This window comes from Synchiropus splendidus, chromosome 5 (assembly GCF_027744825.2).
Source record: "Synchiropus splendidus isolate RoL2022-P1 chromosome 5, RoL_Sspl_1.0, whole genome shotgun sequence".
NCBI classification, from domain to species: Eukaryota; Metazoa; Chordata; class Actinopteri; order Syngnathiformes; family Callionymidae; genus Synchiropus; species Synchiropus splendidus.
In genome coordinates this window covers 22,937,287-22,963,604 of record NC_071338.1, presented here as the reverse complement: position 1 = coordinate 22,963,604, position 26,318 = coordinate 22,937,287, and the positions used below count along the sequence as shown (strand labels likewise).

Genomic DNA, 26,318 nt, shown 5'->3' with positions numbered 1-26,318 from the left:
ATGTTTTTGTATATCAGTAGACATATTCATAAACTGGTACATAAGACGCTATATTCAGAGGGTGAGCTGTTGTCTTTATTTAGTTGTCTTTTTCGTTCATCCTTCTCCAGCAACTATGTTCTCCGTTGCTGTGTGTCATTTCTATCACTGCCATCTGAGTGATTTGAGATCCAAGGTCAAAGTGAACGTATGAACTGACTCCAGACTACTTGGCATGCCTGAAACATTTCCATGAAAATGTGACCAGTTGGCATCAGTCCTCCTGAGCAGTCTATTTGTAATGACTGGAATTCTGTTCAGGGTCCCTTGAATATGACTGACCTCCATTCATTACTTTTCCCTAGTTGTGTGTGTGTGTGTGTGTGTGTGTGTGTGTGTGTGTGTGTGTGTGTGTGTGTGTGTGTGTGTGTGTGTGTGTGTGTGTGTGTGTGTGTGTGTGTGTGTGTGTGTGTGTGTGTGTGTGTGTGTGTGTATCAAAGGATCGGCAGTCAGTGGTGCAAGGACCAGTTGACTCGTCATGAAATTATCACACTCTCCGGAGAGGGGACCATCGTGACTGTGAGTCCTGATCCAAGTTTCATTTCTATAGTCATCTTGGCTGGGACCTCAGTAGACATAATACACCTGATGTTTTGATGATGTTTGTGTTGGTGGGCAGGTGCATGCCTGTGTGTAGACAAAGCTGAAAACAGAAAGGGGAGTTTGTGTTGAGATTCTTGCATCTGAAGAAAAACAGCACTAACTTGTCAAGGCCACAGCTGAGTCTTCTCAAAGGCTGTTTGTCATGAGCTGCAGTCTGGATCATCACGTCAACTTCTTTTAGGACTTTCAAGAATGTAACATCATGGAAGGTAATTGTTGTTATACTGCCCAGTTTATACATGATTGTAGGAATAAATGACACGTTGCTAAACAGGTATGTAAAGCAATTGAAATCAATTGAGTGAACTAAGTTCAAAGATCAGCCCTACTTCTTAATGTGCGCTAGACTACTGAACAATGTAGTACATTTATTATTGGACCAATGGTCTGCTTCTAGCTTTAATGATGTGAAACACATTTTGATCCTAATGCAGATCACTTTAAACAGAAGTGCATCCATGAGCAATCACACGCACATCCAATGACCCTCACTTTTTTATGAAGTGAAAACACATTGATTTCGACATGCTGAATTAGATTAGATTGCAATTATTCATCACACTATGGGAAAATGGAACTTGCTGCGGCAGCATAGTAAGAATAAAGACACAAAGCAACAACACGGTCAACATTAAAATACATAAAAATAAATATAAAAAGAAATAAAATAGCCAAAAAAGCCCTAAATTACATTCCTCATTGTTAATGTTGTAAATCGAGGTTGAGTTTCCTTAAACTTTTCACTGAAATATATATTTAGACTTTGACATTTATTGCGTTCTATTTCTGCCGCCATGCGAAGCCATGAAATGCACAATATTTACCAATGAATTAAAGGTTTACTGGTCAAGTTTGCTGGAAAGAAACAATAAATGGTTTGAAATCATGTCGAGAAGGCTGCTATTCCATTGGTTTGTGTGACTACTGTAGAATCCTCCGATGACTTTGAACTCAAGTAACCTCCGCACGCTTCCTCTCGCCGCGCGCGTGCGTCCGTCCGAGCGTGTATTTGACCGCCAGCTCGCGAGCGCGCCTGCGTCTCCGCGGTGCGCGCGCCTGGATGACGGGGCAGGATCTGGGAACCCTGCCTCTCCTCTCATTGGACTGCAGCAGCCGGCCAAGCTGTCAGCCCATGTGGCGTGGCCAGGAACAACGTGAGACATTTAAATTCATAGGAGGAAACCAGAGGAGTGCGATGCCACCGTGACTGGCAGACCACCTCACAGACAGCAGGCCGGCTAACGGAGGCGAATACATGCCGAACTAGTGCTAGCATCTCCCGCTGCAGCAGCTTCAGGTAAGCCGCTATCTCTCTCCACGCAGATAAAACACTTTCGCTTATCTTCCTTAGCGATTGTAAAAGGCAATAAACGAAGCGGGAAACGTAAATAATGTATATTTAGTCACTTAATTTGTGTATACTAAACTTCCCTTTGTTGGCTTCACTTGTTACCAGCAAGTGACTTTCGACCAAATAATTCACTTCAGTCTGATAATCCAGTCTCATTCGCTTCATTTTTAGCGACCTCGAGGAGTTCTTAGGCCGTATAACTCGTATCAAGTATATACGGCTATACGGATGTGGTTGGTCTTGAGACTGAGGTCGGAGGGTACGACGCATACAGATGACGGATGGGTCCTAAATTCCACAGCACCTTATTTTACTCCCCTGTGTCGAGAAGCTTTAAATACGTACGGATTTTGTTTTACTGCGTCCTCAAACAGTGGCTTTTATCCTTTACGATTATTCAAATCACGTGCAATGTTCTGACTTTAATCCCATGTTTCCTGCAATGTGCATTATTCTATTGACTCTTTTGATTGACAAGTGAATCACATAGTGATCGGATGATATTTGATTTTGAGTCTCCTGCTGCACCAACACCACCTAGTTCTTTTGTGTTATTTTTCAAATCATTGTCATCATGTGAAGTTCTGTTTTGTTTGTTACTGAGTTGCGGTGTTGTGGAGGATGGACAGCCAAGTTTTATTTGCAGTTTAACAGAGTTAACTCTGGTGAAGTTACACCGACTTGGTGAGCTCTTCATTTGTTTGGAACACACTGGTACTGCACCCATTGGTGTTCCTTCTGTCTCAAGCAGTCAGATGTTTTCATATTTTTTTCACAGTGATTAGAAGTTATTGGCTCATACTCACGGGAAATTGATCTGAATTATTTTAAAGTCTACCGCAAAAAGATTTGTCACTCGCTGACGTAAGCTGTTTCAGGTATGTGCTCGGCGAGTCACAGACGTCCAGCTATGACTGATGTTGAGAGCTGTAACCTGCAATGATCATGACCAACGTTTACTTTTATTGTGCATGATTTTCTGAGTTATCTTGACATCACTGAATTTGAATTAAGAAATATGAAAGTGGGTAACATCCCATTGCTGAGGCAGACTGATGGGAATGACTCTTGACAAAAATACAGATGGGAGCGACCGCATCTCTCTCTCATCTGCGCTAATTTTTAATGTGCTTTTTTTTTTTTGTCGTCGTTTGAACGTGTCTGACCTGTTATTGACAACAGACTGCTTGGGGCGGGACTTTGTCTCCCAACCAATATCAGATCTCACAGAAACATTGCTTGTATTACACAGCTTTTCAAAAGGTTCAGTGACTTCAGGTTTGTACCTATGCATTTGGTTTTGACAATAATGCTAAAATAATTGTTATCACAAGCTATCCAGCTGAATCTAAGCAATTTCAAGTGAGATAAGAGCTACGTACCTTACTCAGTTTTCTTCCACAGCTATGATATCTACTACTTTTTAAAGCGGATGAGTGGCCTCTCTCCCAGAGTGTGCAGTCGCTGTTTGTCCTGTGCTGCCTGAGAATTGACTTGGAAGAGTGCTTAGTAATGTTTATAATATTGTCACTGAATACAGTTCTTTTGTTTTCATTTTGTGGTCACTCCTCACTTTGAGCTGTATTGATGCTTTAACTACAGAAACTAATCTTTATGGACAAATAAACAGCTTCCAATTCCAATCCAAAGTACTTTCTTTTTAATTTCACCGTCTTTGCCGCTTGAGGCAATGCCATATTGATCTTAGTACTGGCTCAATACTGACTAAATACAGACTGAAACATTTAAGTTTAACTGACCCAATATCTTGGGATTAATTGTATTGTTAAATAACTATCATAGTTTTATTAAAATGTGCTCGATTAGTACAGGTAGAATTTCTAAGTGTACTGAACAAGAGTGACATTCTTGAGCAACAGAAATACATGGCAAACCAAAAGCACATTTCTTTTTTGCTTGAATTTAACTTTGCTGTCCTCAACTATTTTAAACATACTATTGAGCGAGAAGCGCTGACTGAATATTGAAAGACTGCATCGTCAGTTTTCTTATTGAGGCCAGATATTGATGCAGTGTGCTCATCTATCGTGGTTTATTTCCATGCTGAGTGTCAGTGTTGTTGTGTGTCATGTGGAAGGTATTAGTGTCTGATCAGGGTCAGGTACGGCCACATGTGATGCACCGAAGGTGCTTCATCATCTAATCCCATGACGGTATTCTGCAGGTTAAATCTTCTCAACTGCCATAGCAAAGTGTTCATCAGTTTGGTCTCTCAGGCATAAACTACTAAAACTGATGGATTAAAACAATAAAATGAAGCAGTTTGTTTTCTCAATGGAGACAGGCAGTCTACCATAACTGTGACGCACTGGTATCTTATTGGTCAAGAGCAGCACCTGACCCAGCTGACACAATAGGGGTCTGGCCTAGAAAAGAGACAAAGACGAGACCCGTGCTCACGTACACACTGACTGGATCATGAATTTGCTCAGTGATGTACACACAGACTACATTGTGTGCCGTGATTGCGCCGTCATGCATGCTCAGTGGGTCGTCTCATCTCCAAATCTGCCACTCAGCTTGAACACAGTTACACATCAAAACATGTGACTAAAGCAATTGTATCAGTTTTTTGGGAGGCGATTCTGTTTGATAATGTTATAGTAGATTTGTGTTATGCTAAAACATGAAAGTGCAATGATAAAACACCCACGTTTATCTTGCATTAATTGGGGCTCGTGATGGATAAGATCGAACCTGCCTCCGTTTGTTCTTCTGTATTTTATGACTTGCTTTGTTTTGTTCATTTTATAAACATTTTGTTTATTAAACAAACAGACCCAGCAAATGAAGATGATAAAAGAAAATACTTTTCCTCATGACGTCTCCACCATCTACTTTGAGGGGGCACAATTAATTGTTTAGATATTAAGGTTTACACGCTATTTAGGTATATTTTAATGTTTGCATTTGTTCAATTATGGCCATTTACACCACCTATTTAATTAAATATAGTTTTCTCTTCATATACAAAGTATACATAATACTGTATATGCCCCTCACATCAGTATGTAACTCCTCCAGTTTGGTCCATTTCCAACTAAAAATTTCAGCTGTGTTTGGTGTCGACAAAACTGGACATTTAATCCAGCTTTCACTGTGGTAATGTTGTGGTCTTTGTGTTATAATGATTGGTGACAGTGTTTAACAGTTATTTTTTTGTCTGTAAATAAAGATACAACTTCAGCATCCCCTGTGATCATTAAGTTGTAACCTACCTTTTTATTATGGGCATATTGATATTTATATGATGACAGGGCCAGATGTCTTCACATGTATGTGACATTTGTTTAACTTTATTCAACAGAATTGCAAGGGGACCATTGTGAGATCCAGTAGTTAATGGGTTTGCTTTACAAATGCTAGTGTGTATCCACAACTTAACAGGGAGAAGCAGTTAATGATAAATGGATAGATCAATGTCTGCTAAGCATCATTTTAAAAGCATCCGTGGATTCTACAGTTTAACTCATCAATAAGGAATTTGACACGTTAAGTTCCATGTGATTTTCATTCACGGTTTTGCTTTATTTTCTTGGATTGATCAGATGAAAAAGTTAATACATTATTTTGGCCAGATATGACTTGTGACTGAATCCACTGTCATTCATTGTTAATTCAAGTGAATACTAAATGCTTCTTTCTCCCGCTCTTGGTCAGAGTAACTCAACATGGATGACATCGTCATAGCTGGGATTTCAGGCCGCCTGCCCGAGTCCAACAACCTTGAGGAGTTCTGGGAGAACCTCATCAATGGAGTGGACATGGTGACAGAGGACGACAGAAGGTGGAAGCCAGGTGAGCAGAATTTTTGAGGAGTTTATAAATTTTATTGAAAGAAAGTAATAAGTGAATAAAAAAAAGGAGAATGAACTAGGAATATTTAAAAATCATGGTTCATAAGTAGGACAAATGTGAATAGAAAATAATAAATATGAAGTACCTGCCACCTTGACTTCTTTTTCTTCTTCTACCTCTACACTCCAGGTCTTTACGGCCTTCCAAAGAGAAACGGGAAACTCAAGGACATTAGCCACTTTGATGCTGCTTTCTTCGGAGTCCATCCAAAACAAGCCAATACCATGGACCCTCAGCTTCGTCTCATGTTGGAGATTTCATATGAGGCCATCTTGGATGGTGGTGAGTTATTTCTGAAGATCTATTGGAGTATAATCTTTAGAATTTGCCCATAATAATTTGGATACTGATAGTATTTCATTCTGTCTTTATGAATGTGGGTATTTTGTGTTTGCCAAATCCAGATTTTCTTGTGTTGTATAGGTCTGAATCCAGCTGAACTGCGTGGCAGCAAGACGGGTGTTTACATTGGAGTGAGTGGTTCAGAGGCAAGTGAAGCATTCAGCAGAGATCCTGAGGAGTTGCTGGGCTACAGCATGACTGGCTGCCAACGCGGCATGTTAGCCAACAGACTGTCGTACTTCTTTGACTTCAATGGTAAACAGCCCTCACTTCAGCACCCAGTTTCATAACATCGTAACCGAGCAAGTTTGGGAGTCATAAACTAACATTGCTGTTGGTTTCTCCCATGCAGGTCCCAGCACTGCCATCGACACGGCCTGCTCCTCCAGCTTGCTGGCTTTAGAAAACGCTTTCCACGCCATGCGCATGGGTCAGTGTGATGCTGCCCTCGTGGGAGGTGTTAACTTGGTGCTGAAGCCAAATACCTCAGTGCAGTTCATGAAACTTGGGATGCTCAGTCCTGAAGGAACATGCAAGTCCTTTGACGCTGCAGGTAAATTATAGCAATGATGAAGTGTATACTGGTATTTGCCAGGAACTTAATGTGACTGATGATTGAACAGTGTTTTGGGTTTGCTAATTCCTTGCTAGTTTCTTGCTCATTATTCAGAAAAAAACATTTACCTCTATAATGAGTAATGTTTAACCTTAATGCTCTCAGGGAATGGATACTGTCGTTCTGAGGCAGCAGTCGCTGTACTGCTGACCAAACGATCAGCAGCAAAGAGAATTTATTCTACAGTTGTTAATGCTGGAAACAACACAGATGGATACAAAGACCAAGGTAAGGGATGGTAAAACTCCTTATTCTGAGTGTCTTTATGGATTATTTATTTCGTTTTGTTTGCTAGTTTTTAGTCTTAACAGGTTGCTCTTGGTCCACAGGTGTGACATTTCCTTCAGGTGCGATGCAGCAGAGATTAGTGCAGTCGCTTTATAGTGAGTCAAACATCACTCCTGAGCAGGTCGAGTACATTGAAGCTCATGGCACTGGAACAAAGGTTTGTTTGCCAGGTTTAGATTTACTAGAGTCTCGGAAAATATTTGTTCAATGTAGTATATGCAACTTTGTGTTTTCCCACAGGTTGGTGATCCACAGGAAGTGGGTGGTATTGTAAATGTGTTCTGCCATGAGAGAAAAGAGCCGTTGCTCATTGGTTCCACCAAATCCAACATGGGTCATCCAGAACCTGCATCTGGTTTGGCTGCCCTAGCGAAGGTGAAACCTACATTTTCATTATTTAGTCGTATATATAGGAGAGCAACATAGAGGACAGACTCTCTGTAATTAACCTACAGAAACAGAATCCTGTAATAGTTGAGCATCTACTTAAAGTTGTTTTCTTGTTTACTCTTTGAACAGGTGCTACTTTCTCTAGAAAAAGGTGTCTGGGCTCCAAATCTGCACTACAACAATCCTAACCCTGACATTCCTGCCCTCACCGATGGACGAATCCAAGTTGTTGACCGACCCATACCTGTGCGTGGTGGCATCGTCGGTGTGAACTCCTTTGGATTTGGAGGCTCAAATGTTCACGTGATCCTCCGACCTGCTGTGAGGGGCTTGCCGAACCCTGCTGACGCCATCGCACCGGCCAGGACTCTTCCGAGGCTGGTCCAAGCTTGCGGTCGGACAGAGGCAGCTGTGACAAGCTTGCTTGAAAAGGGAAAAGAGCTCACCACGGACGATAATTTTCTGTCCCTGCTGAATGAGGTGTCGAGAGCACCCACCGCTGGAATGCCTTACAGAGGCTACACTGTGGTTGGCTCAACGTCAGATGTCACTGAAGTCCAGCAGGTGCAGGCTACACCCAGGCCACTCTGGTACATCTGTTCAGGTCAGTCTGTGTGTGGCACATTTTGACTAAAAGATGAATGCATTGTCCCAAGTGATAACCAAGTCTTTTTTGTACTTGGTTATGACGATTTTCCTTCTTTGTTGTGATACATAGGAATGGGAACCCAGTGGGCAGGGATGGGACGCAGCCTGATGCAGCTGCCAGACTTCAGAGAGTCCATCACGCGGTCAGATGAAGCCTTAAAAGACACCGGCCTGGTTATTTCTCGCCTCCTCATGGATGCTGATGAGTCCACTTTTGAAGACACTGTTCATGCCTTCGTTGGCCTGGCTGCCATACAGGTACAGGACACAATGTTTAGAGTGACCTAAACTTGAGAATGACAACTCTGTTTGTTTCAGATTGCCCAGATTGACATGCTTAAGAAGTTGGGTCTTCAGCCTGATGGCATTGTAGGACACTCTGTGGGTGAGCTAGCATGCGGCTATGCTGACGGCTCTCTCAGCCATGCTGAGGCCGTTCTGGCTGCTTACTGGCGAGGCCGCTGCATCAGAGAAGCCAAGCTTCCTCCTGGGGGCATGGCTGCTGTTGGTGAGTTTTCAAATGATGATATTATATTCAGTATTGTAGGCTATACTTATATTTATCTATCTCTTTTTCTTTATCTTATATTTATCTTATCTCTTCAAAATAAGACGCCTTTGATTCACTTTTGGTCCATCCTGGTTGCTCTCTTTGGTCAGTGGTGACCAGTATCGTTCAGGTGTTGCCCAAGAAATGTTACAGACATCCTGTGAACCAACAGTTCAACTCCTCGACCCTCCAATTTATTGTGTGGAATGACTTCTGTTGGTACAAAGTGAGGACAGAATGGGTAATTTTCACTTACCGCCCGTGTTTCAGGGTTGACCTGGAAAGAGTGCATGGAGCAGTGTCCTCAAGGGGTCGTGCCAGCTTGTCACAATGCTGAAGACACTGTCACCATTTCTGGGCCTCAGGTAAGAAATAATATTCCATTTTATTTTGTCTTATCAAGTTAATTATGTTGTGCATTTAACAGGAGGCGATCAGTAAGTTTGTGCTGGAGCTGAAGGAGCAGGGTGTGTTTGCAAAAGAGGTGCGAAGTGCTGGTGTTGCTTTCCACTCCTACTACATGGCCTCGATTGCTCCTGCTCTGCTGTCTGCTCTAAAGAAGGTATGACACTTGAACACCAACTCCATTGGTTGACAGTAAACATGCGTTGGATGTTGGGAAAATGTATGGACTTGTTATGACTTCGGTAGATTTGTTGCTCAATCCAGTTCAGCTGGATTTGTTGTCTCATTTTAAGAGCTCAGTTGCTGGCACTGTCTGTTTAAAAATGATGAGTGGTGTTATTAAAATGGTTGTTCAAACCACGTCATCTTGTGGCTTGTGAAAATGAGGATATTTTTTCATAAAACATGATTCCCTTTCAGTTAATGGGTGGTAACAAATGTGGTTTGTAAAACACCAAATGTTATTTTCAGGTGATCAAGACTCCAAAGCAGCGCTCCCCTCGCTGGGTGAGCACCAGCATCCCTCAGTCGGAGTGGGACTCTCCTCTGGCTCTCTATAGTTCTGCTGACTATCATGTCAACAACCTGGTGAGCCCAGTGCTGTTTCAGGAGGGCCTCAGCATGGTCCCTGACAACGCGGTGGTGATAGAGATCGCTCCTCATGCTCTGCTGCAGGTATGCTGTACATTCTGCAAATGTTTGCAAATGCATGGTTTTCTGTTCATCATTTTACAGTAAAATAAACAACCCTTTTAGGTTAGAAATAATATGTTTGCCTAATGTGTGTTCATCATGTAATGTTATAAAGCAAGTCAAACTCATGTATACTTTATGTACCGTGATTAAACATGACTTGCCTTCAAAAGCTTTTTTTAAATCTGTGTCCAAAGGCGATCCTGAAGCGAAGCCTGAAACCCACCTGTACCATCCTGCCCCTGATGAAGAGAGGCCATGCAAACAATCTTGAATTTTTCTTAACACACATTGGCAAGATGCACATGTGTGGGTGAGTGTTGTCTGGGTCTCGTAAAAGTGGCTTTTCAGTATTGACATTGATTTTCTGTCCATGCTTATTTAGCATCAACTTGGATTCTAACGTCCTGTGCCCGGAGATGAAGTACCCAGTTCCAGTTGGGACCCCTCAGATCTCTCCATTGGTGCAGTGGGACCATGCTCAAACCTGGGATGTCCCCAAGGTGGAGGATTTCTCTGCCGGTTCAGGAGGATCAAATTCTGCTGCTGTCTACAACATCAGTGAGCAAAACATGAGCAACCTGTACATCATTTTTTTCATGTTTTTCAGTGGCAATGACATGAATGCTTTGTATTAATCTTCACAGATATGAACCCTGAGTCCTCCGATTATTACATGATTGGACACTGCATTGATGGACGTGTCCTTTACCCTGCCACTGGATACTTGGTCCTAGCCTGGCGTACCTTGGCGAGGAATCTCGGGATTGTAATGGAAACCACACCGGTGGTGTTTGAGGACGTCACCATACACAGAGCCACTATCCTGCCCAGTAATGGTGAGATGCTAGCGTATGTTTGTTATTGTGGATAATTGTCAACATTAACATTGAAATAGGCTTTCTATTCAACCCATCTAAGGTGTGACTGGCTTGACTTGATCTTCTTATTTCAAAGTTAATGGTGCTGCGAATGCAGCATATATTTTATTCATTTCTCTGGTGTAATTCACAGGTTCCGTGCAGTTGGAGGTGCGTCTTATGCCAGCAACCAACAAGTTTGAGGTGTCAGAAAATGGAAACTTGGCAGTCACTGGTAGGTTTGTTTGTTGTTTTTGTGAACAGATGGAACTGATTTACAACTTCATCCATGGCAGTCAGACAAACTGCATCCCAAGAGTGTGGTGTCTGGGTTAATTTTCTGTCTAAAATCAAAGGGAGTTGTGGTTTCTTTAATTTAAATGTTTTCATTTTAGATTGTACATGGCCTAGTGCTTGGTGGACACCTGATTTATAGTGGATTCAGATAAATTAAGCAGTACATTGATTGACTTAACTATCAACATCGTTCCCTACGTTTTGTCCTGTCATGAGGTTTTTGTGTTTTGTTATTAGATTTTCTCCTGTTTTTATCGAACAATTTGAGCTTTTAATAAATTCAATTACTTATTTTTTTGCTGTCACTTACATGTTTTTATGTAACACTATTTTTAAAGCATTTTTCATTCAGACTTTCTTCAATTACTTGTAGTATGTAGAATGTTCTCTATTTTCTATTATTATTCTCCTGCATGACCCACTAGGAACCACAGTAATTTCCTTTTTTGTGCGTTGTATGTGTCAATATGTCCTCACATTTTTGTCTTACATTTCTTGACTATTTTAATTGCTATTTTCCATAGTTCGACATACAGTTTCCCATCTTCTCTTATCATCAGGTAAAGTGAGCGTTCTCGAGGACGCGGCTCTCGATGTGTTCCACAGTCAAGTAAAACAGCAGGCGTACTACAATGAGGGGGACAACTCTAAAATGAATCTAGTGGCACATGAGATCTACAAAGAACTTCGGCTGCGTGGTTACGATTATGGAAAGACTTTCCAGGGTATCTTGGAGTCCAACAATACAGGTGAGCAAATGAAATAAACTTCTAATTGCTTTGGATTTTGTATCTGGCTGTGCTAGGTGTTTTGGATTGTCCCTGCTTAAACTTTGGAACGTTTTCAGGAGAGAGTGGGAAGCTTCAGTGGACAGGAAACTGGGTGACCTTCTTGGATACCATGCTGCAAATGATTGTGGTTGGACTCCCAGGTCGTAGCCTGAGACTGCCAACCAGGATCCGCTCCGTTTGTGTCGACCCTGCGCTACACGTGGACAGAGTGTGTGAGGATGCAGAGGGGAAACAAGGTGCTTTTGTTTATTCAGTTTAAATCTCTCAATATGAAGAAAACACCGCATACTTTTCTTTTCCTAGCCCATTAGATGAATCAATCTAATTTTATGTAAATGACACATATCAGTGGTCCTGTTACTCCACAACCCCTGATCGACGATTGCGTCGCTGCTAACATGATTTGACATGCATATTATTAACTTCTCAAAGGTTCCTCTGTAGAAAACTCCGTCTGAAAGATGAGAACTGGAGCTTTGCATCACAGTAGTCCCCAGCACCTTTCCAATTATGATTCATTGACGGTTGAATATATTAGAAAATTATTTTTTGTTAAAAGGCCAGTTTGGTGTTTAGTATTGCTCTCACTCAAAACCATGTTGTGACTGTCAGTGAACTTGAGACCACCAGGCTGCTCAGTCGTGCCCAGATTGGCTAAAACTTCTCGATATTGCTGTCATAAATTTGTGGAAAAACTGAATAATAAAAGTCCAGGGGTGAAAGTTTGTTTTTGTAAATAGTGTCGAATCAGTGGCACACATTGAAAAACACGTACATACTCTGCCAGGTTTGAAACAGCAGTCCTGTTTTCTATTTGTGTTGTTTAGGGCCGTGGCATGTCACCAACCCCATTAAGTGGCCTTTTGACTTGAAAAACATTCCTTGCGGACCGTCCACATTTTTATTTGAGTACCCCTGGTATATATGTTCCCAATGTGTTGCAGAATACTGCATGTGAACTTTGCACTCAGCACACATAAATAAGTTTGTTGTGTTCTTTTTCAGCTGTACCTGTCCATGTCAATCGCTGCCTTGACAAAATTACAGCGGGAGGCGTGCAGATCAGTGGCCTACATGCGACAGTAGCCCCTCGTCGACAGCAGCAACAAAGCCCGCCAACCCTGGAGGAGTTTGTGTATGTCCCCAATGTGCAGACAGAGTGCCTCACAGCCTGCGGGAAACTCACTGAGCAGCTGAGACTATGCAAAGGTGAATCTCTTGAAACCGTCACTCTATAGATGGCAGTAAAATTCATTTCGCAGGATTTCATTCATAGCACAGTACATTAACTGTAAAAATGTTCTATGAAGGGTTGCGGTTTGTGATTAAAATGCATGATGTTACGCTTTGATCAATTTAATATAGTATTAAATATATTAAATATATATATATATAGTAATTGGCCGCAAAACATCAGTGTTTTTTTTCTTGTCTTAAATCAGTTTATAAGTCGAAGATATAAAAATACACCAGGTAGACTAGAACTATTTGCATGCTATATTAACTAATAACAAATAATTAAAATTAATGAAATACTTTTCCATTCTCTCTCACTTCTCTGTAGGATTAATAAACAAGCTGCAAAAAAAGTTGGCCTCTCATGGTGTGAAGCTCTCAATTCCGGGTCTTCAGGGGGTGTCAGACACCCCCCTACCCAGCACCGAGCACTCTGAACCAGGGCTTGCTCGACTGCTGTCCCTGCTGTGTGACTTGGAGCTCAATGGAAACTTGGATTCTGAGCTGGAGCAGACTGTGCAGAAGGAGAGGGCTTGTCTCCTTCAGGACGTGCTGTTGCGAGGCATGCTGGATAACATGAGTCTGCGGAACTGCATTGACACCACACTGGAGAACAGTTCCCCTGGAAGAATCAAAGTCCTTGAAGTAATGAAATTGTATGACTGTGTTCTTCATTTGAGAATGGAAAATGTTACTAGTTTATTGTTATCTATTTCTCACCAGGCATTCTCGAATGATGGCCAGCTCTTTTCACGTGTGGTTCATCTACTGAACATTCAGCTATTATTTCACATGGAGTACATCGCCACGGCAGCCAACCTGGATCTTTTAGCCCCATACCAAGACACGTTAGATGAGCTCAACGTTCCCTCAGCACAGTGGGATCCATTGTCGGGTCCTGCTCCTGGTGGCACCGTAGGGGAGGCTGACCTGGTGGTGTGCAACCATGCATGGGGTCCAGTAAGAACAAACCTGGGGCAGCTGGTGGCCAATCTGACTTCTGGAGCGCGAGAAGGAGGGTTTGTTCTTCTCCACACGCTGCTGAAGGGAGAAACTATGGGAGAAACAGTTGCCTTCCTCTCCAGAACGACTCAGAACAAGGAGCAACAAGGACTGTTCTCACAGGTGAGCATTCCCAAAAAATTGGGAGCTTATTTTTGACTAAGCTGGGTGTCCTAAAGTTTTCCATTCATTTGTTGTCATTGCATTTTGGAAATGTGTGTATATATAAGAATGTCCCATTCATGATTTCAATTCTAGGACTAGGGTTTTAGGTTAACATTCTGTTGCTCTCTGCAGGCTGACTGGGAGAAGGCCATCTCTGATGCGTCCCTGTCTCTTGTGGCTATGAAGAAGTCTTACTATGGTTCAGTTATCTTTCTCTGCAAGCGTCAAACACCTGCCAAGACACCCATTTTCCTTCCAGTGGACACTTCAGACTACAAGTGGGTGGAAACGCTCCAGGTGGGTTTTTATACTGCTTTTCAAATGTATGAAATTATTATTGATATTTATTGGTTAGCTTTGACTGTGTGTCTGCTTTCCAGGCTACACTTGCTGAACCCTCGGACAGGCCTGTGTGGCTGACCGCTTCTAAACCCCACTGTGGAGTCGTGGGAATGGTCAACTGCTTGCGGATGGAACCTGGTGGCAACAGAATACGGTAGGTCCAGTGTAGACAGAAAGCTGATTCTGATGTATCAGCCAATTCTATGTCTATATAGAGCAAACAAAATTATTGGTTAAAAATGCACGTTTATTGATTTTTTTTTCTTGGGTTTTCTGCTTCCGTGTGTCCAGCTGTGCATTTGTCTCAAACCTGGAGGAAACCTCAGCAGCACAGAGTCTCCAGCCAAATGACAAGTTGATGCAAAAAGTTCTGGAGCAGGATCTTGTGATGAATGTGTTCAGAGATGGACAGTTGGGAACTTTCAGACACCAGCACATCAGTAGTGGTAAGTTCATGCCTTTAGCAGCATATCTATGTTTTGCATAACTATTTTCTAAGCATTAAAAAATATATGTCATGGCTTTATTTGTTTTTATTGACTATATATGTGTTTAACCGGCTTTGGACCATCTTTTTTTGTCTGCTGTAGGTCTAAGTGAGGAGCAGACAGAGCAGGCGTTTGTGAATGTCTTGACCCGTGGTGACCTGTCCTCCCTCCGATGGATTGCTTCTCCACTCCGTCACTTTGTGTCCAACAACCCAAACGTGCTGCTGTGCAGCGTCTATTACAGTTCACTAAACTTCCGTGATATTATGTTGGCCACGGGCAAGCTGCCCCCTGATGCCATCCCAGGTACAGATCCAACCTTTGTGTAGAATTTAAACACGTGAAATAAAAGAATGAACTGATTCATGCCTCTGTCTGCATGTAGGTGACTTGGCCCTTCAGCAGTGCTTGCTGGGTATGGAGTTTTCTGGTCGTGACCCTAGCGGTCGTCGTGTGATGGGGCTGCTTCCCGCAAAAGGTCTCGCAACGTGTGTGGATGCTGACCATCGCTTCCTCTGGGAGGTTCCTTCCTCGTGGTAAGACAAGATTGCCTTTAATTATGAGTTACATTATGCAGAACATTGTTTTATTATCATGTGCAGGACACTTGAGCAGGCCGCCTCTGTGCCTGTTGTCTATGCCACTGCCTACTACTCCCTCGTGGTTCGTGGGAGACTTCGATCTGGGGAGAGTGTTCTCATTCACTCAGGGTCGGGTGGTGTTGGGCAAGCTGCTATTGCCATTGCCCTCAGCAAGAAGTGCAGAGTCTTCACCACCGTTGGTTAGTAGTTGTCGGTATTTTGTCAAAAATAAATGCTCCGAAAAAACTAATTTCTATTCTGCTCACAGGCTCAGCAGAGAAGCGCACCTACCTGCAGCAGAGGTTCCCTCAACTTTCCAATGAGTGTTTTGCTAATTCCAGAGACACAACGTTTGAGCAGCATGTCCTGCTCCACACTAAAGGCAGAGGTCAGATATTAATCTATTGTCTATGATCTGAAAACAAGTGCATAACAATGAGTGCTGGTATCAGATATGTTTTCTGATGTCCTCTTCTTGTGTGCATCAGGGGTTGATGTGGTACTGAACTCCTTGGCTGAAGAGAAGCTTCAGGCAAGTATCCGCTGCCTGGCCAGACACGGACGTTTCCTGGAGATTGGAAAGTATGACCTGTCCAACAACTCCCCCCTGGGTGAGTTAAGATGGTTGTGGGAACTGAGCCAGCAGTTTATGTCCACATCCGATGTCTATAATGGTCAATTGATTTTTATTTTTGGATACAGCCTGTTTTCTTAAACAAAATGGCGCACAAAGAGCAATCACGGTGCTGATCAATGTAGTGCAGTTTGGAGGCAAACTTGGGTGTTTTTCCACAGATGTACTTCTCTATTTATACTGTGTTAGCCTCTCTTCCCAATCACTGTCATCCAGCTATTCGAGACAATGACTTTTTAATACTAAAAAAGTTCATTCTATCTTAAAAATTGCTCGCTGAAAAATGTAGTTTTCCTCAGATTTTCTGAGACCTTCATAATTAGGTGACAACCAAAGGCATTCATTGTGATAATTCCATCCAAGTTAATAAAGTTATCAGAAAATATCGAAATGAAAGTTGAAACTTATTTTATCATGCATTCAATGTAAGGTGTCAAATGGATCTGGTTGAGAGTCGATGACTAGATTAATATGGCGATTCCCTCTGGGAAAGAGAGAAGTTGAGTGTGTTTTCATGAAATTCATTTCTTCCCTTCAGGCATGGCTCTGTTTCTGAAGAATGTGGCTTTCCATGGAATCTTACTAGATGCTCTGTTTGAAGAGGGCAACCATGAGTGGGAGGACGTGTCTGAGCTGTTGAAGGAGGGTATAAAAGAGGGTGTCGTCCAACCTCTGAAGACCACAGTCTTTAAGAGAGATAATGTTGAAGAGGCATTCAGATTCATGGCTCAGGGGAAGCATATAGGCAAGGTGCTCCTGCAGGTCAGTTTCAATGATTTTTTTACACCAAAGAAAAACAATTTGAATCCTGATCTTGTGACCTTATGTGTGTTCACACAGGTGCGCGCTGAGGACAAGGCAGCAGGACAAACTCCTGCTCCTCTATCCATCAGAGCCATTTGTAGAACATTTTGCCCTGCCTCCCACTCTTACATCATCACTGGTGGACTGGGGGGCTTTGGTTTGGAGATGGCACAGTGGCTGACAGAAAGGGGAGCTCGCAAACTGGTGCTGACGTCCAGATCTGGGATCAGAAACGGTAAAGTTCCCGCTCTTTTTGTGCTTGTGATCTCTTATTTTCCTCTGATTTTTGTTTCTCAGCATCGATACATGCACAAAACTGTGAATTGCACTAAAATGATTAGTGTTTTTTTTTTACCTTGTGAATCATGGGATGTTGAAATTGAAAAAGTACACAGATTCAAAATTGTGGCTAAACTTAATGATGCTATTTGCTGTTGCTAGGTTATCAGGCTAAACAAGTCCGTGAGTGGCAGAGTCGGGGTGTGGAGGTTCTGGTGTCCACAAGTGACGTTAGCAGCATGAAGGGAACCGAGACACTGATAACTGAGGCCTGCAGGCTGGGACCAGTGGGAGGTGTCTTCCATCTTGCCATGGTAAGACACCCGTCTCTTATGTTTGTTTTCTGTTGGTTTCTGTTCTATTCTATTCTGTTCTGTTCTATTATTTCTATCACTCAATAAAATGGACCTTAACTTTGAAGCTTAAGAAGCGTTTAGGTGACAAAATTACTTTCTATAATGTGATGCTCAAAATACTTTTTTCCTTGTGCTAATCAAGATGTTTGTCTATAGGTGTTGAAAGATGGGATGCTGGAGAATCTCTCTCCTCAGCTCTTCTTAGATGTAAACAGACCAAAATATGACGGCACTATCAACCTGGATGAGTATGTTTTATTTTACATGATCTATCTTAAATTCCTGAAAAATGTATTTCAATGTCGCCTATATATATATATATATATATGTATATATATATATATATATATATATATATATATATATATATATATATATATATATATATATATATATATATATATATATATATATATATATATATAGTTGTGTCTGTGGAATAATGCAATAGCACTTCTAATTCTCATAAAGTAAATCCTTCCAGCCAGTGAATAATACTTGTTGGATTTATTTTTTTTAAATTTTTTTTAAATTTTTTTGCTGTCATTTACGTCATTACGTTATTTTTTTTCTGTAATTTTATACACAGTTCATTAATGGTTCTGTGTTTAAATCTAATGCAGCTTTTTATATGGATGTAAATGTTTCTAAGTTTTTATTAATGGTTGTTATTGTGTCACTGTTGTTGTTTACATTCACGTGGGTCATCAGTTTTGACCCGTATACTTGAAATTCTTCTCAAAAGTTTGCAGCTACCAAGTGGTTAGTTTCTCTTCCTGATGCTCACTGTGTTCTTCCAGAGCAACAAGAAAACTGTGTCCAGACCTCAGCTACTTCGTAACCTTTTCGTCAGTCAGCTGTGGCCGTGGAAATGCTGGGCAGAGCAATTACGGTTACGCCAACTCGGCCATGGAGCGCGTCTGCGAGAAGCGCCGCCACGACGGCCTGCCTGGGTTGGCCATCCAGTGGGGTGCCATCGGAGATGTGGGTGTGGTGCTGGAAACCATGGGTGGAAACGATGCGGTGATCGGGGGAACTCGTCCGCAGAGGATGGCGTCGTGCCTGGAGGTGCTGGACCGCTTCCTGTGTCAGCCACAGCCAGTGATGGCAAGCTGCGTTCTGTCAGAGCGGTTGGTAGTGAAGAGTGACGCTGGAAGCAAGAAGGTCCTTGTTGAAGCCGTCGCCCACATTCTAGGTAAACGCATGAAATATCTGTAACGTTAATACTTGAAGTGCGTCTTTTGACAAACATGGACTATCAATATGTCTTCAGGTGTCCGGGATGTGAGCTCTCTCAATGCTGATGCCTCATTGGCTGACTTGGGACTTGACTCATTAATGGGTGTTGAGGTGCGACAGACCCTGGAGCGGGACTATGACATTGTCATGGCGATGAGAGAGATTCGGCAGCTCACTATCAACAAGCTTCGGGAGCTGGCCAACAGCAAACCAGCTGCATCCAATGGTACAATGATTCTTCAGACAGAGGACAGTCAGCGTCTTTCTAAACAGTTTTGTCTCTCTGTTGTAGATAAGAAAACCGTCCTGCGTTCTTTGTCTGAATCGGATCTGTCTCAGCTCCTGGTGAACCCCGACAGCCCCACAGTAGCCCCACTCAACGATGTGCAGAGTCAGGAGAGTCCTCTGTTTCTGGTTCATCCCATCGAGGGGTCCATCACGGCATTCAGGACTCTAACCTCCAAGCTCAGTGTGCCTTGCTATGGTTTACAGTGTACCAAAGGTATTTCCATGCACAGGCATGCTTACATTCTGTACCACATACAGACTTTAAATCTGGACTAATAAATCCCGATGTGTCGTCTATCAGCTGCCCCCCTGGACAGCATCCAGTCGCTGGCTGCCTTCTATGTGGACTGCATCCAAAAGGTCCAGCCTGATGGCCCTTACCGCATCGCAGGCTACTCCTTCGGTGCGTGTGTGGCATTCGAAATCTGCACTCAGCTGCAGAGCCAGCACCAGCAAGTGGAATATCTGTTCCTGTTGGATGGCTCCCACTCGTACGTGGCCGCATACACTCAGGTACAGCCTCAAAGTTCTGGATATTTGGTTCAAGAGCTGACATTCTCCTGTGTGTTCCCCAGAGCTACAGAGCTAAGCTGACCCCAGGCAAAGAGTCAGAGGCCGAAACAGAAGCTCTGTGTGCCTTCATCCAGCAGTTCACAGATGTTGAGTACAACAAGGTAAGACGTCCAGGCTCAATCAAAGGCACAACGTGACTTTAATAATGTTTAACTCATATTCATCAGTCTATTCATAACCACCTCTTTCCTCGTAGATCCTGGACACACTACTGCCCCTCGCTGACCTGGAGGCTAGGGTCAACACGGCGGTGAACTTGATCTCCTCTACACATAAGAACATCAGCAGAGAGCCACTGCACTTTGCTGCCTCCACTTTCTACCAGAAGCTTAAAGCCGCTGACTGCTACGTCCCCACGAGCAAGCTGAACAGCAGCGTCACTCTGTTACGTGCCAAATTCAACAGTGAATACGAGCAGAACCTGGGCGCCGACTACAAGCTAGGAGAGGTAACGCTTACTCGTGCTGATGGGAGGGGATCAGTCAGATTGCTACTCTGGTATCAGTCAAGATACAGGGGTTGGACAAAATAATGGAAACACCTTAAAGCTAAAAACGCTTTAAGGTGTTTCCATTATTTTGTCCAACCCCTGTATGTGTGTGTAGCAGAGCAGGATTATGAAGGTTGACTGTCAAGCTCCTAAGGTTTCACTATCTGTAGCAGGCCATGGACGGCATTTTGTAAGTAACAGTGTCTGTTGACATTCTGCAGTGAGCTGCAGGAGACTTTTGGCAAATGGAACGGAGAAAGCTTTTTGAAAGTCTCTGTACGTTGAAAGGTCTCCATGACCTAACGCTAGTGCTAAATTGTATCTGTGCAACAGCTTTACACATTCAAACTTTGATTATTGATCCTATAGATACAGTCTATGCTGTGAACTGACCGACATGTTAGTTTGAGTGTAACAGGTTATCTAAGTCATTAGCTACCTCCCAGACCATAGGTCCTTGACATTTCTTCCACAATGGAAATTTATGCCTATCTTTTTTTTTCTCCTGAGGTTTTATGACACAATATTGAAGGGTTTATGAGGTTTCATGAAACAGTGTGCTGATTTTCAGAGGCCACCAGATGGCACTGTTGGCTGTAAAATGTTTGGACTTGAATAATGAATTCAATGAAACCTCACATCATCTGAGCGCCTCTGAAAATTAGGATTCTGTTTCATTCATCAACCCTGTGTGGTCCATAAGGCTCATGATGTGTCGCGGTGACTTTGTGACGTCACTCTTTCTGGAAGAGGACAGACAACACCAACAGCGCCAGACATTCCATTAATAACGGCATTTTTCATGTCACGTCAATCAAATGCAAGAGTCGCTACTCATGAAATGTGGACAAATGCAAGATTTTGCTGAAAACGATGTCGAGCGCAAAGCTGCTGGTCCGCGAAGGCATGAGAAAATTGATCTCATTCCGCAAAGCTGCCGGGAGAAACACCCTTCTCATGGAAAGCAGTATGATGTCACTAGGATAAGGGCGCTATACAAGCACTCATGATGCCTCTCTAGCTTAAAGCCTGATGAGTAAACACACATACAGGAGGGTGCAGACACACACAGTCGTCCTGAAACCATCAAGTCAGACACTGTAGGAAACAGTGCTGAGTGCAGAATTGCAAGGTTAAGCCCACCTTGCAAGTGGCCAAAGAAATGTTGACTGTTGCTGTGAAAGATGGTTGAGAAAATGGAGAAATGCTTGACTCGTTGTCTGAATATTTAATGTGGCCAGTATTCCCAAAATTATTAGCATTCATGATTATGCTGTGTGTTCCCTCAGGTTTGCGACGGGAAGATGTCGGTTCACGTCATCGATGGAGATCACCTGACCTTCCTGGAGGGACAAGGGGCGGAGTCTATCAGCAGCATCATCCACAGCGCACTGGCAGAGTCCAGAGCAAAAGCAAGGGAGGTCTAGGCAACCCCACCCCCCCACGGCCACATCATTCCTCAACATTCCCGAAACCTCTCTCATACTTGGAAAAGTAGCTGTGTAGTAAGATGTTTACAGTCTGTGCCATGTGTTTTCTCCAAACGCTTGCGGGCCGGTCGTGATGGCTTCCTGCTGGCTGCGAGACGTGCTGTTACTCTGATGCTGCGATCATGCCCTCTGGTTTTGTTTACATTGCTTACTACCTGAACGTCATAATGGTATTTCTAACATTATTTAACGTTGTTCTCGTTCCTATCACAATAACAAAGTAACACGAATGATGCATCCAGAAATGCTGACTGTGCTCTCCCCTTACTCTTTGTATCATGAGCCCGATGAGCAGTTTACCACCCCTGAGACTTGTGTGTGTCTATGAAGGGTCATGTGACTGATGCTGGTGTAGCAACACTGTTGAGGGGTGAGTGTTCCCCACCTTAGTTAACCCGTTGTTGCGCCTAATAAAGGCTTCTTCAACATGTGTCACTCTTCCTTTGTATACATGTGATCCTAATTCATTTTCTTCATCGCGGCAAGTCTCCTTTGCAGCAGTGTGTGTCTTTGTTGAGGGCCAGAAGCCAGATAAAATGAGTGGCGCAGATAGGTGTTGAATTTGCAATGGTGAAAAACGCTATTCATCCTAAACATAAAATTACTACCTGTGTAAACTGTCCGTTGTGCCATGGTGAGTTGTCCAGTCTGCTTTAGCAGGGGGATTGTTGGCCTTTGTATAATGGAGGAATTATTCCAATAGTGACTTTTGTTTCCACAGACAGGGTTGGATGGCTGTGAAGACAAAACTGTTCCAAGTAGGGGGCAATTCCATCATTAAAATAGCGTATTTTTGATAGCAGTAAAATAGAGTAACATTTATAAATGACATCCAACCAGAAGGTTTAAATCAAATTAAACGTTTCAAAAATGTCTAGTCACAGGTGGATAGGGAATTTGACCCTCATATCTGACGCTGGTAACTCTTTACGTCCTTGAGAGGGACATTTTAGTCCCTTTCTTTGCCATGCCTTCTCTCTGAAATGGTGAATTTTAGTTTCAAGATTTCCCTAAACTTTTATTATGTGCATGTACAGATTTGTCAGGTGTCTTTATTTTTTATTTTTTTAACTTGTATGTAGGATTTTTTCCCTCGTCAAATTTAGGAAAATAAATCCTTCATTCAAAGAGATTTTTTGTCTTATTTTTTTTGCACCCTAAAATGACAAATATTTTATCTGTTAAAACTCCATTAATTCTTAATTTCGAGAAAAAGTAAAAATTGCATAGTCTGCGTCAGTATAAATTTAGTATGTGAAATGCAGCAAAAACACACATTTGTGCCAAATATGACGAGGAAATTTTTCACTTTTCGAAATGACAATCGAGGAAAAAAACGGAATGCCTTGATGCACACGCCATTTCCATTACTGACATAACCATCCACCTCATTGTTCGGAAAACTCGAGACGTTACGCTGAGGTTGTGTCAGAAATAACGAGGAGGAACCTTTGACACATGAGGGGCCAATTCGGACGCATTTCGCTGTGACTCAGGAAGTGCAAATATGCGGATGGTGTGTTTTATTTTGTTATAGGGCAGAGTCGTGGAAGCTGACGTGCCTCTCTGTGGAGATTTTCGGGAGCAACTGCAGACTCCAGCTGTTCCTCCGTCCGAGACAATGGCTTCACGGGGATAAGATGGCGAGTAAATATCTGTTGTAAAGCCACCGCACCCTCAGCTTTGTTTGCCGGGGGCATGTGTTGCTTTACAATTGGCTACCGTTTAAGCCTCCTTATCACCAGGTAGTGGCTGCTGCGTGGGTTTTTATACAGAAGCCGCGCATCTGATCAACTTGTTTGGCCGATATGTGTCACCCACAGCTGAGGACGCTGGTGTTCGCCGCCTGGCTGCTGGGCTACGTCAGCTTCCTTCTGTCGGTCCGGAGGATGTGGAGCGGCAAGTACGTGCGGAGTCCCGTGGTGCGTTCACTTCTCAGCAACATGGTGGGAGAAACCGAAGCTGTTGAAACCCTGGAGGTATTTGAATGGCTTATGAGTCTAGTCTTGAGTGCATTGACAGAAAGGAGGTATGGTGTTGTTTACAGTGTTTTCTAAACTTGTTGCAGTGGTACCGGTGTTGTCCTGACCAGCTTGGAGAAGTGGTGGAACCCCTCTTCATCCAGAGCCATCTTGACTCCGACACCAAGGCCTTCCTCAAACGCAGCGTGGAAAAATCTGGCTGGATCTTCACTCAAATGTATCACTCCCTCGTGTCCTCAGTTCTGAGCCCCGTGGTGTCACGCACCTCCATCAACGGGTGGGTTAAACACCAACGCGCACACTTCCATCGTGCTTCTCTGATGACCTCGACCTTTTAGGTTCCTGGGCCGAGGCTCCATGTTCGTGTTTTCGGCAGATCAATTTCAGAAACTCCTACGCATCGCCCCCGAATGGCGGGCGGAGCGGCTCCTGGACCTTGGAGCTGGTGACGGGGGCGTCACCGAGGTCATGAGTGGACATTTCAGAGAGATTTACGTCACTGAAGTTTCTCCGCCTATGAAGTGGCACCTCCAGAGGAAGAACTACAAGTAAGGAGGAAGCTACTGTTTTGTGCCTTCCACACAGAGTGTTGGAGTTGCACCGTCAACTGAACGTTTGCTCTCGTCCGTGTCTCTCAGGCTTCTTGGGATCAATGAGTGGCAGAACAGCGGCTTCCAGTATGACATCATCAGCTGTCTGAACCTGCTGGATCGCTGTGAAGACCCGCTGCTTCTCCTGCAGGACATCCGCCGCTCTCTGGTTCCTCATTCAGGGAGGCTGATCCTGGCTGCAGTGCTGCCCTTCCAGCCTTACGTGGAAGTTGGTATGTACCTGAGGGTCTTGTTATTCTTTTGGAAAAGTGGGTGAGCAATTGAATTGCCTCTACTACAAATGATTACAGCTGAGCTTCATAAACATTGGTAGATGACCAGTTGCATAGTTTCACCCTGACTTCATAAGGGCCACATGTGCCCCTGGGCCGTGCTTAACCCAGGTCTGATTTAAATGTGAGTTCATTGGTGTGTCTTTATGCCGCAGGGGGAAAGTGGCAGCGGCCCAAGCAGCACATTAAAGTCTCCGGAAAGACATGGGAGGAGCAAGTCACCAACCTGACCAATGAGGTGTTTGTACGGGCCGGGTTTGAGTTGGTGGCCGTGACCCGGCTGCCGTACCTGTGCGAAGGGGACATGTACAACGATTACTACGTTCTGGATGATGCAGTGTTTGTTTTGAGAGCCTCTGAGAGTGTGAGTGAAAAAGGGACTGATTGACCAGCACTTTCGCCCTTCACTGTGCCAAACTGACTTTCTTTGACTGGAAACGTTTTCAATTTGGGTTTCCGCAGAGAGGGAACTCGGGTACTTCAGTTTTGATATTCATTAGACGGCATTGACAACAACAAAAAAATGTTTAAATAGGATGATGCCAGTTCTATGGCACCACTGTACTGTACTGTAAAATCCAAACAACAAAGGTTTCATGGAGACTGTTCTCATTTACGTGTTAGTAAATACATTGTGGACTTTGTGAGGGTATAAGTATTTTAACTTTTTTCGACCCCAAACACTTCCTTCAGCTCCTCCTGCAGCCAATTTTTGCCTCATATGGAGAGGCTTGGGACACCCTGGAAAGGCTGGAACTCTCTGAAATATGTTTTATATTACAAAAATATAACTTTTTATGATATTACAGATTATAAAATGTAATCTGTATAATGAAAATAAGATCAATCTTGATGGACCGTCCAAGATGGCCTGGTTCAGGACCCAGGCCCATGTATATCAATCTCATCTCATGGTAAGACATGATTTTCCTAATAGATCTGTTCTGAATGATGATGCTCACGATGACAGGAGCAGCAGTGAGTAATGTCACCTTCAGCCAAGCAGTGTTTTGGCAGTCCTGCTGCAGGCTGTAAGGCTCAGAGAGCTTTCTAATTTTCTATTTACATTCATTTTCTGATGCTTTACTGGTCAACTTTTTTGCTCCAGTTGATCACCATTTTGACAATGAAGAGGAACTAGTCAACGTTTGACCGTTTATTTCCAAAACAATATCAAAACTACCTGCGAACAGCCATTTATCGGTCGAAAACACAGTATGTGTCAAACACATAACATTGCAGGTAACAGCAATTACAACACGAACTGATGCAGTTCTTCACGGACGACACCGCGTCTGACGCTGCAGCGGCCGCCTCGGAGTCCCAACAGTGCTGAACTTTGAACTTGAACTTTGGCGTCTTCTTGCATCTGGATGTTCTGTGGCCTCCGCCAACAACAGCAACGACGACCCGTGGCCGGGAGGCCCAGTTAAACGCCGTGTCTTCGGCTTCGCAAGTTCTTTTGTGCGAGTTCCCTCTGAAATGCATTCACAGAGCGAATGAGAACTTAACCGCCATGCGCACAACGAACTGCGAGCTTGGGAAACTAGCGAGCTCACCATGATGCGACGCCGTCTCTGGCGCCTCGCGGCTTGAGCCTGATACCGCTGGACGGCCGACATCACTTTATTGCACATGATAATAAAGTTCTGTCTTCTCTCCTCCTCCTCAAGCTGAAGTTTCTTCGCCTCTTCGTCCATGGTGCGGGATGAGAGAGACGAATGCATGTGACGT

At 43.4% G+C, this 26,318-nt stretch overlaps 2 protein-coding genes across 6 annotated transcripts; both read left to right on the top strand.

Moving 5' to 3' along the window:
* The first annotated feature begins 1,733 nt into the window (after nt 1-1,733).
* fasn (fatty acid synthase) lies at nt 1,734-22,149 on the top strand. 2 transcript variants are annotated; one of them, XM_053864725.1, is made up of 42 exons: nt 1,734-1,939; nt 5,675-5,812; nt 6,002-6,154; nt 6,296-6,469; nt 6,567-6,767; nt 6,936-7,058; nt 7,160-7,275; nt 7,359-7,493; nt 7,638-8,112; nt 8,227-8,414; nt 8,475-8,664; nt 8,977-9,071; nt 9,134-9,268; nt 9,583-9,786; nt 10,002-10,117; nt 10,190-10,365; nt 10,452-10,643; nt 10,819-10,899; nt 11,522-11,710; nt 11,809-11,988; nt 12,758-12,961; nt 13,317-13,633; nt 13,712-14,113; nt 14,288-14,452; nt 14,536-14,651; nt 14,789-14,943; nt 15,088-15,291; nt 15,371-15,521; nt 15,588-15,766; nt 15,835-15,954; nt 16,055-16,177; nt 16,739-16,962; nt 17,041-17,239; nt 17,446-17,597; nt 17,796-17,887; nt 18,440-18,834; nt 18,913-19,104; nt 19,171-19,380; nt 19,468-19,679; nt 19,742-19,840; nt 19,936-20,187; nt 21,519-22,149. In XM_053864725.1, exons 2-42 carry the CDS (start codon nt 5,686-5,688, stop codon nt 21,654-21,656), a joined length of 7,551 nt encoding a protein of 2,516 aa, XP_053720700.1. In that variant the 5' UTR covers nt 1,734-1,939; nt 5,675-5,685; the 3' UTR covers nt 21,657-22,149. The 2 variants fall into 2 exon arrangements, with proteins under 2 accessions (XP_053720700.1, XP_053720699.1); XM_053864724.1 differs by having other exon boundaries at nt 18,913-19,380.
* Nucleotides 22,150-23,195: 1,046 nt separating this feature from the next.
* Nucleotides 23,196-26,248, top strand: mettl9 (methyltransferase like 9). 4 transcript variants are annotated; one of them, XM_053864728.1, is made up of 6 exons: nt 23,196-23,464; nt 23,543-23,698; nt 23,788-23,978; nt 24,040-24,249; nt 24,340-24,524; nt 24,740-26,248. In XM_053864728.1, exons 2-6 carry the CDS (start codon nt 23,609-23,611, stop codon nt 24,970-24,972), a joined length of 909 nt encoding a protein of 302 aa, XP_053720703.1. In that variant the 5' UTR covers nt 23,196-23,464; nt 23,543-23,608; the 3' UTR covers nt 24,973-26,248. The 4 variants fall into 4 exon arrangements, with proteins under 4 accessions (XP_053720703.1, XP_053720702.1, XP_053720704.1 ...); XM_053864727.1 differs by having other exon boundaries at nt 23,197-23,362; XM_053864729.1 differs by having other exon boundaries at nt 23,197-23,366.
* The last annotated feature ends 70 nt before the right edge of the window (nt 26,249-26,318 follow it).